General features: G+C 40.9%; 1 protein-coding gene across 1 annotated transcript in view; it reads right to left on the bottom strand.

The window, feature by feature from the left end:
- LOC109917593 (pannexin-3) overlaps positions 1-17,098 on the bottom strand; it is a 47,217-nt gene extending 30,119 nt beyond the window's left edge. The window contains exons 1-2 of the mRNA XM_048615383.1: positions 16,918-17,098; positions 10,504-10,643 (exon numbers count right to left, since the gene is read on the bottom strand). Coding sequence (XP_048471340.1) covers positions 10,504-10,643; positions 16,918-17,098 — 321 coding nt within the window. The remainder of the gene's footprint in view (positions 1-10,503; positions 10,644-16,917) is intronic.
- Positions 17,099-17,651: the final 553 nt, after the last annotated feature.

The following is a 17,651-nucleotide window of genomic DNA, read 5'->3' as shown; positions in this document are numbered from 1 at the left end:
TTTACTGTTAGATGATTAAGTTACGTGACTATGGGGGAGAAAAAAATTGTATCTTGTATGCATGTCTGACTGTGCTGTAAAAACCTATATAAAGGGAGGACGGTTCCCTTACAGAGAGCATCGCTTGACACGGCTCCGCAAACCCTGTGAAGATTGTTAAGTGATCCTCCAAAGCTTGTACTTGCTAAAATAAACTGTGGCCACTCACAGAAGTTGGCGTATTGCATTTGTATCAAGTGCGAAGGAATCTCCTAAAAGGGAACTCAACATCTTGAGATCTATTGAGTTTTATTTGGATCTATGTACAGGCTCAGAATTCCAGGTTTCCTTACTGCAGTAGTAACAACTGTTGGAGTTGTCACTTTCTTGATTGCTGCCCTCTATTCCAGCTCCTAGACCTTGTCTTTCAGGCTGGACTTGATGGCAGCTGGAACCCTCTTCCGAAGATGCTGAATTTGTAAAAAAGTCTTTGTCATTTTATATGATATATTCAGAAGTCAATGGCCCAGTACATCTCTTCCACATGTATAGAGATATGAATTCAAGGTTCAGCTGAGGTGAGCTCAATGTCTATTATCAGGAACTGCAGATTTTCTGCCCTATTAACATTCTGCCAATAGTACTGAAGACTTGTGCTCCAGAATTAGCAGTAGTCCTAACCAAGCTGTTCTGTTGCAGCCACAATAGTGATATCTAACTAATACTATGAAAAATTGCCCAATTACTGTTCACAAAAAGCAGGACAAATCCAACATGCCGTATTACCGCTTACTGCTCCATCATCCAGCTTTCAGTCATCAGCAGTGATGGAAGTCATCAACAGCTTTTAACAAGTGTCACTTAATCAGCAATAACCTGCTCACTGATGTCAGTTTGGATACACCAGGGCCCATTCAGCTCCTGACCTCATTACAGCGTTGGTCCAAATATGGACAGAAGAGCTGAATTTTAAACAGGAAATGAGGATGACTGCCCTTAACATTGAGTCATGTTTGATTGTGTCAGCAAGGAGTCCCAGCAAAACATGAGTCAATGAGAATCGAGGAGAAAATACCCATTGATTGCAGTCGTACAGAGCATGAAAGGAAGATGGTTATGGTTGTTGAACATCAGTCGTCTCAAACTTGGGACGCTATTGCAGGAATTCCTCAGAGTATTTATTTTCTAATCAACCACTCAGAGACATTATTACACACCTCTAGAGCAGGTGGGACTTGAACCCGGGCCTCCTGGATTGAAAGAAGGAGCACTACCGTTGTAGTATAAGAAGTCCTAATTCCTTAAGGTTAGGGTCCTAGGCCCAACAGTACTCAGCTGCTTTATCATTGACCTTTGCACCTCATAAGGTCGGAAGTGGGGATGTTTCCTGCTGATTATACAATGTTCAGCACCATTCACAAGTCCTCAGATTCTGAAGTAGTCTGTTGTCCAAGTCTCCCTGCATTTAGATACATTCATGCTTGGTTGATAAAAAACAAATAACATTTGTGCCACACAAGCAGTCTCCAACAAGAGGGAATCCAACAATTGTCCTTTGACATTTGATGGCATTTACTTAATCATCCACTCAGTAATCTAAGGGTTACCATTGATTGTGAATAAATTAATAAAAATATCAACTCAACCTTTTAACTTACTTTTAGCATTTACTTGCTGGTAAAAAATTTCTGTCTTTGTTCTTAAGTTTACTTATTATCAATCTTAAATTTACACTTTAGCTGTCTTATTTTCATCTTCATGTAATCGTTCTATCATTTTTAGAAATAACATTAAAAGTATGTGTGCATTTCTGGCAAGTTCAGCATTTGCTGCCCATTCTTAATTGCCCAGAGGACAGTTACAAGTCAGCCATACTTTTTGTGGGATGGAGTCCATTTCAGCCAGAATAGTGGACTTCCTTTCCTAAATTAGTGAACCAGCTGGGATATTATAGCATCAACAGTGGTTATTTGATTACAGTTGGACTAATTTTTCCCTATTCCAAATTTCTGTCATGGTGGAATGTGAACTCGTATCTCCAGAATACTGGAAAATTGTCCAGCTATATCCTGTACATAAAAAGTAGGATAAATCCAACCCAGCCAATTGTCACCCCATCACTCTAATCTTGAAAATCAGTAAAGCGATGGAAAGTGTCATCAACAGTGTTATCAAGCAGCACCTGCTGAGTAATAACCTGCTCAGGATGCCCAGTTTGGCTTCAACCAATGCTGCTCAGCTCCTGACCTCATTTCAACTGTGATTTTAAAAAGGGACAAAAGAGCTGAATTCAAGTGATGAGGCGAGGGTGACAGCCCTTGACATTACTGCAGCATTTGACTGAGTGTGGCATCGAGGAGCCTTATGAAAACTGGAATCAATGGGCATCAGAGGGCAAACTCTCCATTGGTTGGAGTCATACCTGGCACATAGAAAGATGGTCATGGTTGTTAAAGATAGGCCATCTCAGCTCCTGGACGTCTCTGCAGGAATTCCTCAGGGTAGTGTCCTCAAGACAACCATCTTCAACTGCTTCAACAACAACCTTTCCTCCTTCATAATGTCAGAAGTGGAGATGTTTGCCAATGATTGCACAATGTTCAGCATCATTTGCAGCCTCTCAGATACTGAAGCAGTTCATGTTCAAATGCAACAATATCTAGACAATATCCAGGCTTGGGTTGACAAATGACAAGTAACATCCTTGCCATACAAATGCCAGCCTATGATCATTACCAATTAGAAATTATCTAACCACCACCCTCAATATTTAATGGCGTTACCATCAGTGAATCCCCTCCTATCAACATCCTTGGGGTTACTATTAACCAGAAACTCAACTGGACCTGCCACGTAAACACAATGGCAGCAAGAGCAGGTCAGAGGTTAGGAATACAGCAGCACATAACTCAGCTCTTGACTCTCCAAAGCCTGTCCATCATCTACAAGGCATAAATCAGGAATGTGACAGAATATTTCCCACTCGCATGGTTGAGTGCAGCTCCAACAACAAGCAAGAAGCTTGGCACTGTCCAGGACAAAGCAGCCTATTTGATTGGCACCACATCTATAAAATCCATACTCTCCACCACCGACAGTCAATAGCAGCAGTGTGTACTATCTACAAGATGTACAGCAGAAATTAACCAATGATCCTAAGACAGCACCTTCCAAACCTATGACCACTTCAATCTAGATGAACAAGGCCATGTGAACACCATGACCAGCAAGCTCCCCGCCAAGCCACTCACCATCCTGACTTGGAAATATATTGCCCTTCCTTCCTTTCACTGGACCAAAATCCTGAATTTCCCTCCTGTATGGCATGGAGAGTCAACCCACAGCAAGTAGACTGCAGCGATTCAAGAAGGCAGCTCACCACAACATCAAGGGCAACAAAGGATGGGCAATAAATGCTGGCCAGTCAGTGACAACAAAAATAAATAATGTGGAGTTCTGGAACAGTCTAATGATGTTACTGTTATGACCTTACCTCCCCTCATTCAAACATCACTCATTAGTATTCCATATTTGAGAATACAGTTCTTGAGAATAAAAGCTTAGACAAGTATAATTTAACCTTCTAGCCTCAAAATCACTCATACAAATTTCTGCTGAACACCCTCTAAAACCAATATACCTTTCCTGAGATATGTGCACTGAACACTGAAGTGTTTCTAAATAGGATTTCACAGAGTTATATGTAATTGTAGCATAACTTCCATCCTTTTCTATTCAGTCTTTATTTGACGAAGACGTCTCAAAGGTAAATGTTAACATCTGAAAAGCTTTTAATTAATTTTTGTTCATACCCACAAGCTTTTAGTTATTTGTTAAGTCATTTCCAGAAACATAGTCTAAGGATACGGGGAAGGCTGTTTAGGATTGAGATGAGGAGCAATTTCTTCATCCAGAGAGTGGTGAGCCTGTGTAATTTTGTGCCTCAGAAAACAGTTGAGGCGGAAACATTGAATGTTTTCAAGATGGAATTAGATATAGTTCTTAGGCCTAAAGACATCAAGGGTATGGGAATAAGGGATCCCACAACCAACAGATCAGATCTAAGCTCTGTAGTCCTGCCAAATCCAGTTGTGAAGGTGGTGGACAATTAAACAACTCACTGGAGGAGGAGGCTCCACAAATATCCCCATCCTCAATGATGGAAGAGCCCAGCACAGCAGTGCAAAAAATAAGGCTGAAGCATTCGCAGCAAGCTTCAGCCAAAAGTGCCAAGTGGATCATCCATCTCGGCCTCCTCCAGTGGTCCCCAGCATTACAGATACCAGTCTTAAGCCAATTTCATTCACTCCACATGATATTAAGAAATGGTTGGAGACACTGGATACTGCAAAGGCTACGGGCCCTGACAACATTCCGGCAACAGTACTGAAGACTTGTGCTCCAGAACTTGCCGCTCCCCTAGCCAAGCAGATCGAGTACACTTACAACACTGGTATCTACCTGACAATGTGGAAAATTGCCCAAGTATGTCCTATACACAAAAAGCAAAACAAATCCAACCTGGCCAATTACCGTCCCAACAGTCCACTCTCGATCATCAGTAAAGTGATGGAAAGTGTCATTAACAGTGCAATCAAGCAGCACCTGCTCAGCTATAACCTGCTCAGTGACGCCCAGTTTGGGTTCCGTCAGAGCCACTCAGCTCCTAACCTCATTACAGCCTTGGCTCAAACATGGACAAAAGAGCTGAATTCCAGGGGTGAGATGAGATTGACAGCGCTTGATATCAAGGCTGCATTCGACTGAGTGCGGCATCAAGGAGCCCTAGCAAAACTGGAATCAATGGGTTTCAGGAGGCAAACTCTCCAGTGGTTAGAGTCATACCTGACACATAGGAATATGGTTGTGTTTGTTCGAGATCAATCATCTCAGCTCCAGGATATCTCTGCAGGAGTTCCTCAGGGTGGTGTCCTAGGCCCAATCATCTTCAGTTGCTTCATCAATGACCTTCCCTCCATCAAAACATCAGAAGTGGGGATGTTTGCCAATGATTGCATTATGTTTAGCACCATTCATGACTCCTCAGATACTGAAGCAGTCCATGTTCAAATGCAACAAGATCTGGGCAATATCCAGGCTTGGGCTGACAAGTGCCAAGTGACATTTGCGCCACACAAATGCCAGGTTATGACCATCATCAATATGAAACAATCTAACCACTGTCCTTGACATTCAATGGTGTTACCATCACTGAATCCGCCACTATCAACGTCCTGGGTGTTATTGTTGACCAGAAATTCAACTGGACTCACTACATTAACACAGTGGCTACAAGAGCAGGCCAAAAGCTAGGAATATTGCGGTAAGTAACTCACCTCCTGGCTCCTCAAAGCCTGTCCACCATCTACAAGGCACAAGTCAGGAGTGTGATGGAATACTCTACACTTGCCTGGATGAGTGCAGCCCCAATAACACTCAAGAAGCTTGACACCATCCAGGACAAAGCAACCCGCTTAATTAGCACTACATCCACAAGCATTCATTCCCTCCACCACCGATGCTCAGTAGCAGCAATGTGTACTTGATGCACTGCAGAAATTCACCAAAGATCCTCAGACAGCACCTTCCAAACCCACGACCACTTCCACCTAGAAGGATAACGGCATCAGACATATGGAAATACCACCACCTCCAAGTTCCCCTCCAAGTCACCCACCATCCTGACTTGGAAATATATCGCCATTCATCCACTATCGCTGGGTCAAAATCTTGGAATTCCCTCCCTAATAGCATTTGTGAGTCAACCCACAGCAGGAGGACTGCAGCAGTTCAAGAAGGCAGCTCACCACCACCTTCTCAAGGGGCAACTAGGGATGGGCAAGAAACGCTGGCCAGCCAGCGACGCCCACATCTCAAAAGTGAATAAAAAAAAAAAAAACAGGAACGGGGTACTAAGTTTGATGATCAGCTATGGTCGTATTGAATGGAAGAGTTTGGAGGGCTGAATGGCTGAACATTTTCTATGTTTCTATGTGGACTAAGTCTCTCTCTGCGCCTCCACAGTTCTTAGAAAATACTTAAGTTTATATTTTTGCAGCCTATCTATGTGAACTATGGCTTCATCTTGAGGAACTCCTGCAGTGAGGTCATGTTGCAGCTGTACAAAACTCTGGTGCGGCCGCACTTGGAGTATTGCGTACAGTTCTGGTCACCGCATTATAGGAAGGATGTGGAAGCATTGGAAAGGGTGCAGAGAAGATTTACCAGGGTGTTGCCTGGTATGGAGGGAAGGTCTTATGAGGAAAGGCTGAGGGTTTTGAGGCTGTTTTCTTTAGAGAGAAGAAGGTTAAGAGGTGACTTGATAGAGACATACAAGATGATCAGAGGATTAGATAGGGTGGACAGTGGGAGCCTTTTTCCTTGGATGGTGATGGCTAGCACGAGGGGACATAGCTTTAAATTGAGGGGTGATAAATATAAGACAGATGTCAGAGGTAGGTTCTTTACTCAGAGAGTAGTAAGGGCGTGGAATGCCCTGCCTGCAAAAATAGTAGACTCGCCCACTTTAAGGGCATTTAAATGGTCATTGGATAAACATATGGATGATAATGGAATAGTTTAGGTTAGATGGGCTTCAGATTGGTTTCACAGGTCGGCGCAACATCGAGGGCCGAAGGGCCTGTACTGCGCTGTGATGTTCTATGTTCTATGTTCTATGATGTCAAGGGATATGGTTGACCTCCAACAACCATACCATTTCTTTTGTGCTACGTATGACTTCAAGCAGCAAAAAGATTTTCCCTTGATTCCCATTGACTACCATTTTGCTTAGGCTCATTGATGCCACCTTCAGTCAAATGCTACCTACGATTATTGAGTAATTGTCACTTGATAGCACTTTCGACAATTCCATCACTTAGTTGATGAGATTAGGGACAAGGCAGGTGATTTATTTAGATGCTCAAGGCAAGGTCAGAATAATTAATGAGTTTTTTGTATCTGTGTTTACTTTGGAAGAGAACAAAATAACATTACAAACAAAGATGGTAGAGGAAATGGAAGGGATGAAAATTGAGGGGTTGAATGCGCTTGAAAGACCGACTGAAGCAAATAGACATAAATGGCTACCATTCCAGGAAATGGGGAATGTGATAGATAAAAGACTTAACATAATTTTCCACTCTTCCTTAAGTACAGGGGATCAGTCAGGGCAAATGTGAAACTCCTATTTGAGAAAAGGAGTAAGGGCCTTCCTACTAACTATAGGTTAATTAGATTAACATCAAAGATGGGTAATGTAGCTTAAACAATTATCAAGGGAAAGAAGAAACAATTATCAGTGTTCTTTTTTTTAATTCACAGGCTATAGGCATCACTGACTATGGCAGTATTACCCATCCCTAATTGCCAAGAGGGCAGTTAAGATTCAACCACATGGCTGTGGGTGTGCAGTCACAGTCGACCATACAGGTAAAGACAGCTGTTTCTTTACCAAAAGGACGTTAGTGAACCAGATGGGTTTTCCAGATAATGGTTTCATGGTCATCATTATAGTCATAATTCTAGATTTTAACTCAAATTTATCCATCTGCCATGCTGGGATTCAAACCTGGGTCCCAGGAACTGGGTCTCTGGATTAATAATGCCGTATCCCATGGCAGACACTTGGAGAAAGCTGAATTAATTAAGGGGAGCCCGGATCATATGCTTGACTAATCTAATTTAATCTTTTGATGAAGTAACAGAGAAGGTTGTAGAAGGTGTGCAATTGAATTTAAGAAAGCGTTTGACAAGTTGCCGCATAAAAAGCTTGATTAACAAAATTCAGACTTGTGGGTTAGTCAAATTGGATTTCTAAAATGGCTCTAGGACAGAAAACAATGAGTTGTGCTAATTGAGTTGTTTTTCAACCTGGAAAATGGTAGACAGTAGTGCCCCCAAGGCTTAATTTGAGGACCAGAGCATTTTTGATATAAATGACTTAGATGTTGGGACGCTAAAAAAAATTCAAAGTGTGTCAATGAAAATAAACTTGGAGAAATGGCAAAAAGGGGAGTCAATGGCCTAGTGGTAATATCACTTGACTGTTAATCGAGGTACTCAGGTAACATTCCGGAGACCCGAGTTTGAATTCTGCCATGGCAAATGGTGGAATTTGAATTCAATTTAAAAAAAATCTGGAATTAAGAGCCTAAAGATCACCATGAATCCATTGATGATTGTTGTGAAAAACCCATCTGGTTCACTAATGCTCTTTAGGGAAGGAAACTGCTGTCTTTAGCTGGTCTGAACTACATGTGACTCCAGACCCATAGCAATGTGGTTGACTCTTAACTTCCCTTTGGAATGGCAATAAATGCTGGACTAACCAGTGATGCCGTTGTCCTGTCAATGAATAATAAAAGAAAATCTATGGGGATGATTCAAATCAGCTGCAAGGAGACATGGATGTGTGAACAGCATAGGGAGACAGTTTTTTTTTTCAGAGAAGAATGAAGTGATGCATTTTGGCAGAAGAATTCGAGAGAAGCAATAAAAACTTATGCTATAATTCAAAAGCATTCACACAGACACAGGAATGTGGGATGCATGTGCACAGATCTTTGAAAATGACAGGACATGAGTACAATTGCAGGGATGTTTTGCAAAACATTAATAAAGCTAAGTTTAGACATCACAGTTTTGAAAAATGTGAAAGTCCTTGAGGTTGCAGTGGAGATTTGCCAGAATACTTCCAGGGATGAGATTTTAGTCACAGGTAGATTAGGGAAATTCAGGTTGTTCCCCTTTGTTCCAAAAATTATGACAAGGTGGACAATGCTGTTCCCATGGCTTATGGTACAAAGACTAGGGGTTTTAAAGTTTGGGGCAAGAGAGGCAGAGGCAATGTGAGGAAGAACTTTATTTGTACAGGGAATGAGATTGACCTGGAAGTCACTGTATTTGTAGGTGGTGAGAAGCAAAGATAATCAATGGTTGCAAAAGTAAATTGATGGCTACTTGAAAAAGACCAACTTGTAGAGCTACAAAATTATGGAACCAACCCGACTGTCGCAAGGATAGCTAGCATGGACTTGATTGGCCAAACAATCTCCTTCCGTGCCGTAATGCAACTCCAAAACAGGATGCATTTGGATGATAATAGACAATGAAAACATTATAGAAACAGCATGAAAGTTGATGGAAATGAGGGCTCAAATGAGAAAATACCTGAGCAATAAAAACATCGAAGATTGGACTAACCAAGGAGAACAACAACTGGAACATGTGACCAATGTTAGTGAAGCAGAATAGGCAGTATCTATGTCAGTATCAGATTTTCTTTAAGTATATCATGTAGTTATATTATAATTAGATTGGTGTGGATAAGCCATTTTACAGGGTGATCCGCAATGATAGACAATATAAAAAGCGAAATGAAAAGGATGAGGCAGTGAATATGCACGGGGAAGTAAATGATTGTTGCGGAGGATTGTTAAAATCATTTGGCCTTGGTTACAAGGTTGGTAACTCGGGCAGCAGAATACAAAATTAGAGTTGCTGCAAAGACAGTTACAATTAGAGCCTATGGAAACTCAAACAGAAATAAAATAAACATGTGGCTTAATGGAGAGAGAGGAGAGTTGTATCAATATAAAGGAAGAGAAGAAACAAAAACAGAAATTGCTGGAAAAACTCAGCAGGTCTGACAGCATCTTTGGAGAGGAAGCAGAGTTAACATTTCAGACCCAGTGACCCTTCTTTAGGAAGGAAAAGAAAGATTGGACTGCGCGAATAACAAATGGTAGGAAGACTGGAAAGAGATAAGGCATGAAAGCGCGGAGTAATGTGTGGCCAGGAGGTGGATAGGGTCAAAGTGAAACCAATTGTTCACGTGGTGAGAACTAGTTTAGATCTCTGTGCACAGGCCATAACATACTAAATTCACACCATAAAATATCCAACACTTTTTGAACCGTTATTTCAGAAATTCACTGTGGTCTTACACCCAAAGGGAATGAGTGTTGCATTATTCTACCTTAGAGGAATTGCTTTAAAAAGGGATGTTCTTGGCCATGTATATCTTGCTAGGGTATGGTCTTCAGGAAAAATTGGAGTATTAACTGCTGTATGAGAGTGGGTTAGGAGATAAAGGACATTCTTCCTGTTCTGGTCCATTTGTATCAGGGTCCCAGTACTCTGTGCATGAATGTGTGCACCTCTCTCTCAAACTGTTGAGTGTCAACCAAAGTACTATGCACCTTTAGTAGAAGTCCTTGGGTTGATCTCCCCAGTTACTACTATAGGAGCTGCGTCTAATCAGTACTTGTGCGCCAAACCAGTATGTATCTATTTTAGTATCTTCAAGCAAAAATTAATCATGACATTCTCTAAGTAAAGTGAAAATTGCATATTAAATCCAGACTTTCAAACAGACATGTTTAATTAGGATTGCCCTCACTTGGCACTTCTTTTCATCCTTTTGCCAAAATGACCCCCTCAATCTACAAAATTGAACTGTTCTAATTCATTCTTACATGCAGTGTTGGTAAAGGGTTATGACTGGACTCCAGTTTTCAGTACCTTGTGAATCCAGAGTGATGTTTGCACGCTGCCACTGGTTTGAAGATGACGGTGGAGCAAAGTCTCCCAGCAGTACAAATCCACATACGTGGCCTGTTTCAACGAGAAGTTATTGGGAGGAAAACAGGTGATTTGTGATTCTGAAAAATAGACAGTGAAAATATGATTTTTATTTGCATTTCTTATTTCTTAATCTGGCTATAAGGTTCCTGATTATTGCAGTTATTTCAGACCAACTTTTCATACATCTGCTTAGAGAACAAGGCAAGGCCACATAGAGTATACTACTATTCAGCTAGGACAGTATGCAGTCACTCTTCCCATTCAGGTATCATATTCCAGTGGCAAGTAGGGATGTGGTTAGAAAATGCAAATTAAATTGGGTTTTATATGAAGTAATTCTCTGTAAGAGGAAATGGTGGCATGGTGGTAGTCACTGCACCAGTAATCCAGAAACCCAGGCTAATTCTCTGGGGGTATGAACTCAATTCCCATTACAGATGTTGAAATTTGAAGTCAGTGTTCAATTCTAGTTCACTCATGTCCTTTAGGGTAGGAAATCTGTCGTCCTTGCTTGGTGTGGCCTACATGTGATACAAGGTCCAGAGCAATATGATTGACTCAAATGCCCTCTGAGTGACCATAGCTCAGCTCAAGGGGCAATTAGGGCTGAGCAATAGATACTGGTCCAGCAGCAATGACCACATGTCATGATGACTCTGCACAAGTACAGGTGCGGTCTGTGACATCATATCATCATGAAAGACTGCAGAAAATGTCCATATGCACATGCACCACTGATGTTGCCAGGCTAGGGAGCTGGAGCTGGAGGCTGGGACTGATGAAATTGAAACTAACAAAAACAGAAATTGCTGGAGAAACTTAGCAGGTCTGGCCATATCAACGAAGAGAAAACAAAGTTAACGCTTGAGTCAAAGTAGTTGAGTTATCATTCACCAGTGGTGTCTGAGGAACAAGTCTCTTCAGCTGCCGCTCCTTTCTCTGCCTGTGCTACTGCCACCACCTTGGCACACTACCCATGAGGACCATTTTCAAAGCTGGAAAGCCTTACTCAGGGGTCAGGACTTCTCCTGCACCTCGTCTCCCCCACCTTCCTCCACACCTTGATCCACTTCCTCAGTTAGAAATTAAGGTCCCCAATGAAATGACTATCATCACATGTTGAGATGGGGCCAATGAAATCATCAGGTGTGTCATTTTTTGTGTTCCTGCATGTGCGCACTTGCTGGTATTTAATAAGTGCACCATTGTAAAAATTGTTGGATAAGCCACAATTGAAGTGTATACTATATCTCATGGTAACTAAGAAGAGCATCAGACCCATGGAACGGAATCATTAATGATTTATTAGGATAGTAGTGGGAATGAGAGGAGATGGTGATGCAGAAAATCTCGAAAACATTTTTTTCCATTAAAGTAGAAAAAGTTAAGGATGTTAAAATGGTAATTAATATTTTGAGATGGTAAAATTAGTTGTAACAAGGGTCAGCACCAGAGGGGCAATTTGCAGAAATATTTTCACGCTGTGGTATAATTGAAAATTCCAACAAGCCTTCTGTGAGTCAAGGGATGAGATTTTCAGCCTGATTTGGGGTGGAATGGAAGTGAATAGGAACTGCTATTCAGAGTGATAGGTTACAGGCACCTTCTCATTGCTGATCCATTTTTCCACAGGCAGATCAAGGCATTACCTGCTCACATGTAGCCAATTAAGACAAGGTAAAGGCCAGTTATTAGAGATCATTTGAAAGTTTCCAGCATGGCAGATGCTTGGAGATGGTCTCCTAGCAGCAGAATGAGTAGTAAATAGGTAGGTTCCAAGTAAACTCTCCATGCCCTGCCGCCCTCCACAATCCTGCCAACACTCCCTTGGCAAAACCTATTGCAATAAGATGCCCAACGGAGGCATTTGCCTTGCTTACTGGCAGCCCAACAGCTGTGGCTATTTCTTAATTTGAATTTTTTTATCATCGCTGAGTGAGTACCTCTAGATGGAAGCACCTTCTCTCTGTCTTACTTTGAATAGCAGGTTGCAACTTCTTCCATATTGGAGGCTTCTTATTGGTCGTCTATTCCTTCAGTCAAATAGTAATTTATTAATGGCCAATTGGCATGTATAAATGGGGTTCTGTCATCCAACCAATTAGCAGCCTGTTTCTGTGAGGTTTAATGACTGTGATTACTGATCCCAAGCAGGCAGTGGCAGTGGCAGTGGCAGTGGCAGTGGCAGTGGCAGGTACCCAGAAATGGACTCCGTGTTGGTTTCTTAACCAGGAGGTAAAATCAAATGTATGACTTAGGTCAAATGAAGCAGATTATGACAGGAAGAATGGGGCATTAAAACCTAAGAATGCACAGCAAATAAGATTGCAAAAATAGTTTTTTTAAAAGGCAGAGTTAAAGTCTCTGACTCTGAATATGTGATCAAGGCCAGTACCTGAGCATTGAAGGGTATCTGATTTTTCAGAATAATAGGAAACTAGGAATAATTGGCATGAAAGCTCTGTTAATCAATGATAGTACAGTAGTGAATGATAACCTTACATTGAATGAACAAGGTATAGAATCAGTTTTTGTTTAGATAAGCAGTGAGAAAGTAAAAAGGACATTTGAGGGAGGAGGTAAGAAGGAGGCTTCCTTAAAGTAATTACACTTTGTCATAGTATACAGGAAGAAATAAATAAGGTATGAAAAAGGAGACTGCAATAATAATGGATGACTTTAATCTTTTTAGATTAAAGATAAATTGAGCAGATCTGATTGACAAAGATAGCCTGGAAAATGAGTTTATGCAATGTGTTCAAACAGTTCTTTAGAGCAATATGCATGCAAACCAACCAGGGAGGAGGCAATTTTAAACTAGTGATGTGCAGTGTGATAGCCTTAATCAATAATCTCATTATAAAGGTGACAGCATTCATAACATCGTAGAATTTCATATTCAATTTAGAAATGGGAAAGGTGAGTCAAAAACTAATGTTTTAAACCTCGATAGAAGTAGTTACGAGGATATGTAGGCAGAGATGAATTAAGTGAACAGTGGAACTAGCTTAGAATGGTAGGATAAAAGAGATTTAACAGCAGACATTGAGAGAGATGTTGCTAACTTTCATTGATACAGAAAATATCATTAAGAATGACGCATTGAACATTCACTTCCTTCACCTCTGATGTACAGTGACAGTAATGCGTACTGCCAGAAGATGCACTCAGCAACTCAACAATGTTGCTTCAACACTATCTTTGAAATCCATGATTTCTATGAGCTAGAAGTTAGCAGCTACATGGGAACCCCACTACCTGTAAATTCCCCTTTACGTCACATACCATCCTGACTTGGAACTATATCACTATTCTTTTACTGTCAGTAGATCAACTCCTGGAACTCCCTCCCTAACAGACCCAAAGACTGCAACAGTTCGGGAACTCATCTCACCGTTACCTTCTCCTGAGCAATTAGCAATGGGCATATATAATACTCTGAGCCTTTGTTTTTGTTTTTAATTCTGTCCTTAGGTGTGGGCATCATTGGTTAGCCAGCATTTGTTGTCCGTCTCTAGTCGCTCCTACCAAAATGGAAACCCTTGCTCTTATCCACATTCTTTTCCATCTGCCATGCTCTTAAACTATCTCAAACTTCTCAAACTATCTAAATCCCATGAATAAAAACTGAAAGTACTGTCAATGCTGTAAATCACAGACAAAAATAGAAATTGCTGGAAAAGCTCAGCAGGTCTGGCAGCATCTGTGGATAGAAATCACAGCTAATGTTTCCGGTTGAGTTACCCTTCCTCAGAACTCAGTTGAGGAATAGCCTTTTTGCCTCCTCCTTACAATTCACATTCACACCAAGTTTGTATTATCTGCCAAATTGGAAAAATCACAACTGGCCTCCATATCCAAATCACTGATTTCAATTGTCACCAGCTGCAACTTAAGCATAGATCCTTGCAGTACCCTACAGGTAACAGCCTGCCAATCTGAGAAAGATCCATTTTTTTTCTTTCTGCCTATCAACTAATTCTTTATCCATGCTAGCACATTTCCTCCAGTCCCATACTTTTGAATTCTGTTTACTAACCTTCTTATCAAAAGTCTAGTGAAAATCCCAATAGACCGCATCCACTGGTTACACTTGCTTGATTCTGCTATAGTATCCTCAAAAAAGTCTACCCTTGTGTCAACATGATTTCCCCTTCATAAATCCATGTTGATTCTGTCCAGTCACACAATAATCTTTGAAATATTCAGTAATCACATCCTCTATAGTAGATTCCAGTATTTTCCTTACTGCAGGTGTCAGGTTAACAGGTTTGTCGTTCACTGTTTTCTCTCTTCTTCCTTTTTTAAACGGTGGGTGTGAATCCACAACCTTCCATTCAGCGGGCACAAGTGCAGAATTTTCAAAGGTATCACAGGCTGGCACAGTGGCTCAGTGGTTATCATTGCTGCCTCACAGCACTAGGGACCCGAGTTTGATTCCAGCCTCAGGTGACTGTCTGTGTGGAGCTTGCACGTTCTCCCCGTGTCTGTGTGGGTTTCCTCTGGGTGCTCTGGTTTCCTCCCAGAGTCCAAAGATGTGTAGGGTGGGTGGATTGGCCATGCTAAATTGCCCATAGTGCCCAGGGATGTTTGAGTTAGGTTGGTTAGACGTGGGGGAATGGGTCTGGGTGGGATGCTCTTCAGAGGGCAGCATGGACTTGTTGGGCCGAATGGCCTGTTTCCACACTGCAGGGATTCTATGATCTCACGTCAACATCTTTTGCAAGATGTTTTCCTTGTCTAAGAAATATATATATATACAATATGGAGGTCATTCTAAGGAAAAGAATGAAGAGATTGCTTCACTGAGACGGTTATAAATCTTTGAAATTCTCAACCCTAAAAAATTGAGATTGCTTAGTCATTAGTGTACTGAAGATCAAAATTAGTAGATTTTTGGGCACAATAAGAATCAAGAGATGTGCGGATATGGTGGGAACATGTTATTGAATTGATGTAGTAGATCAGCCGGGCTATAAATATTAGATGGCAGAGCAGTCTTGCGCCTATTTTATATGTTTCTTCTAAGGAGTTAATCAGAAAGACTAGTGGAATGTTGGACTTTAACTGATGGAGTTTAGAATTCAGAAATGAGGAATGATCAGACTGTGTTTAGTATAGGTGCTGTATCTGAGAAGGCAGATATTAGCTGCAGAGTATTGCCTTATAATGTTTGTACACAAAGGTTTTATTCCGACGTGATTTGTAATCCCTTGAGTGTAGAAGGTTGCAGGGTGAGGTATAATACCTGAGGTATTTACAATGGCAGAGGAATTTGATAAGAACATTACTTCTTGTTGTGCCAGAATCCAGAACTAAAGGACAAATTATTAAAATTCAGATAAATGAAAACAAGATATTGTTAAATGGAGCGCTGTCAAAATCTGGAATCCTCTTCCTTTGCAGAGTTTGGATCAATTGAAACTTCCAGGACTGACGTGGACTTTCATTGGGTCAGTATATTCAATAATATAGAACAAAGAAAATGGAATAAATTACAAATCAAGCATGATCTAATTGGATAGCAGAAAGGCTTGAAGGGCTGATAAGCCCCTGTTTGTATTAGGAGAAAGGTCAAAGTAAAGGCATAATACACGATTACTGATAAATGCCTTTATAATTGCTTCAACAGGTAGAACAAATACATCACAAGAATTAGCCTAAATAGATTAAAGTTCCTTACTCTCTCTTCCTGGCAGACCTTTGGAGTGAGGAGGTCGCTTTCTCCATACTGTGGCCCATGCTAAGAACATGTCCTATGCACATGAAGTTGTTTTATTTGCTGGGGGCAATTGTGCTGCAGCTACCACATAGTTGTGCTGACCAGGAAACTTTCCACCCTTACTGTCTGCTGTTGGCAGTTTGGAAGGACTTACAGGTTACTAATAAATATGTTTAGCCACTTTATTAACATACCTTCCTTACCATCAAATCCTGGGATGGCACTCAAACTTCTGGTTGAGTACTGGGGATGCTACCCACTGCATAACATGACCTCCTATAAATTACCTACTCTTGTTCTGTCATTCCTACTTTCTTATGTTTCATTAAACAGCTATTGACTAATTAAAAGCATGTTCTGATTATTAGATATCATTCAGTATGCGTAATACGTTAACTTAGCATAAACTGACCATCAACTATGTATTAACTAACGGTTGAAGGAGCATTAACAATGTACTAAATAACCAAATCAGTTCTTAATTAACCATTACTCAGAAAACATGAATTAACTGTAATAATTAATGATCCATTAGCTAAATATTAAACCTCATCTGCTAATATTTAACCGTCAAATGCCATTCAGTGATCAATTTTAAAGCAAGCAAAACTAAGCAGAATAAAACTCACTGAGAGAGATTTCTTTTGCCAGAGCAGCTGAGACCAGGAGAAGAGGGAGTCCCACGGAGATAAATTTAATCATTCGGTCAGTGGCCAGCTCTAAGCGCAAGCCCTTGGCTCTTGAATCCTTTGGTTCCCGGATGAGAGAGTCAGATAAAATAAACTCTGTTGCTATACTGGCAATAGACATTCTGACTGAGAGTGGGAATGACAACAGATATTCAGAGGCACAAGCACTAGAGGCACAAAAGGGAAAGAAAGACTGCCACAGAATTTAACTGAAGGAATGAAAGTGCCACAGGAACTGAAAACAAAAAGGGCAATACTAATTCAGGGAACTTTGTTTAAAATAAAATAGAGAACAAGGAAGCATTAAATAGATGGTGTGGAGCACACGTAAGAGGAGAACTGCAGAAAAGCTTTCGAACTGATGGAATCTGACTATACTGGGAGATTATATAGGAACAGGGGCTGGACCAGAACTAATTACAAACTTCACTGTGCCAAGGACCAAAGACCTTGTCATATAATGGAACCGACTACAGTAAATGAGAATGAAAAACAGATGCTACATTCCTTGCTACTCAAAGCTACGTAATCTTAACCAGACCAACCCAACCCTAAACACAGAGTAATACTGTCAGATTAGAGGCTTCACTAGAAGACCTCTAAGGCAATTTGGAGCATGTAGCTATTTCTGGAGAAACCCAGCTCCCTGTTGCATATACAGCTTATAGTAAATC

Source organism: Rhincodon typus, chromosome 32, assembly GCF_021869965.1.
Source record: "Rhincodon typus isolate 14 chromosome 32, sRhiTyp1.1, whole genome shotgun sequence".
NCBI classification, from domain to species: Eukaryota; Metazoa; Chordata; class Chondrichthyes; order Orectolobiformes; family Rhincodontidae; genus Rhincodon; species Rhincodon typus.
Note: the sequence above shows the minus strand (reverse complement) of the source record. Positions and strands in the feature narration are given on the sequence as shown.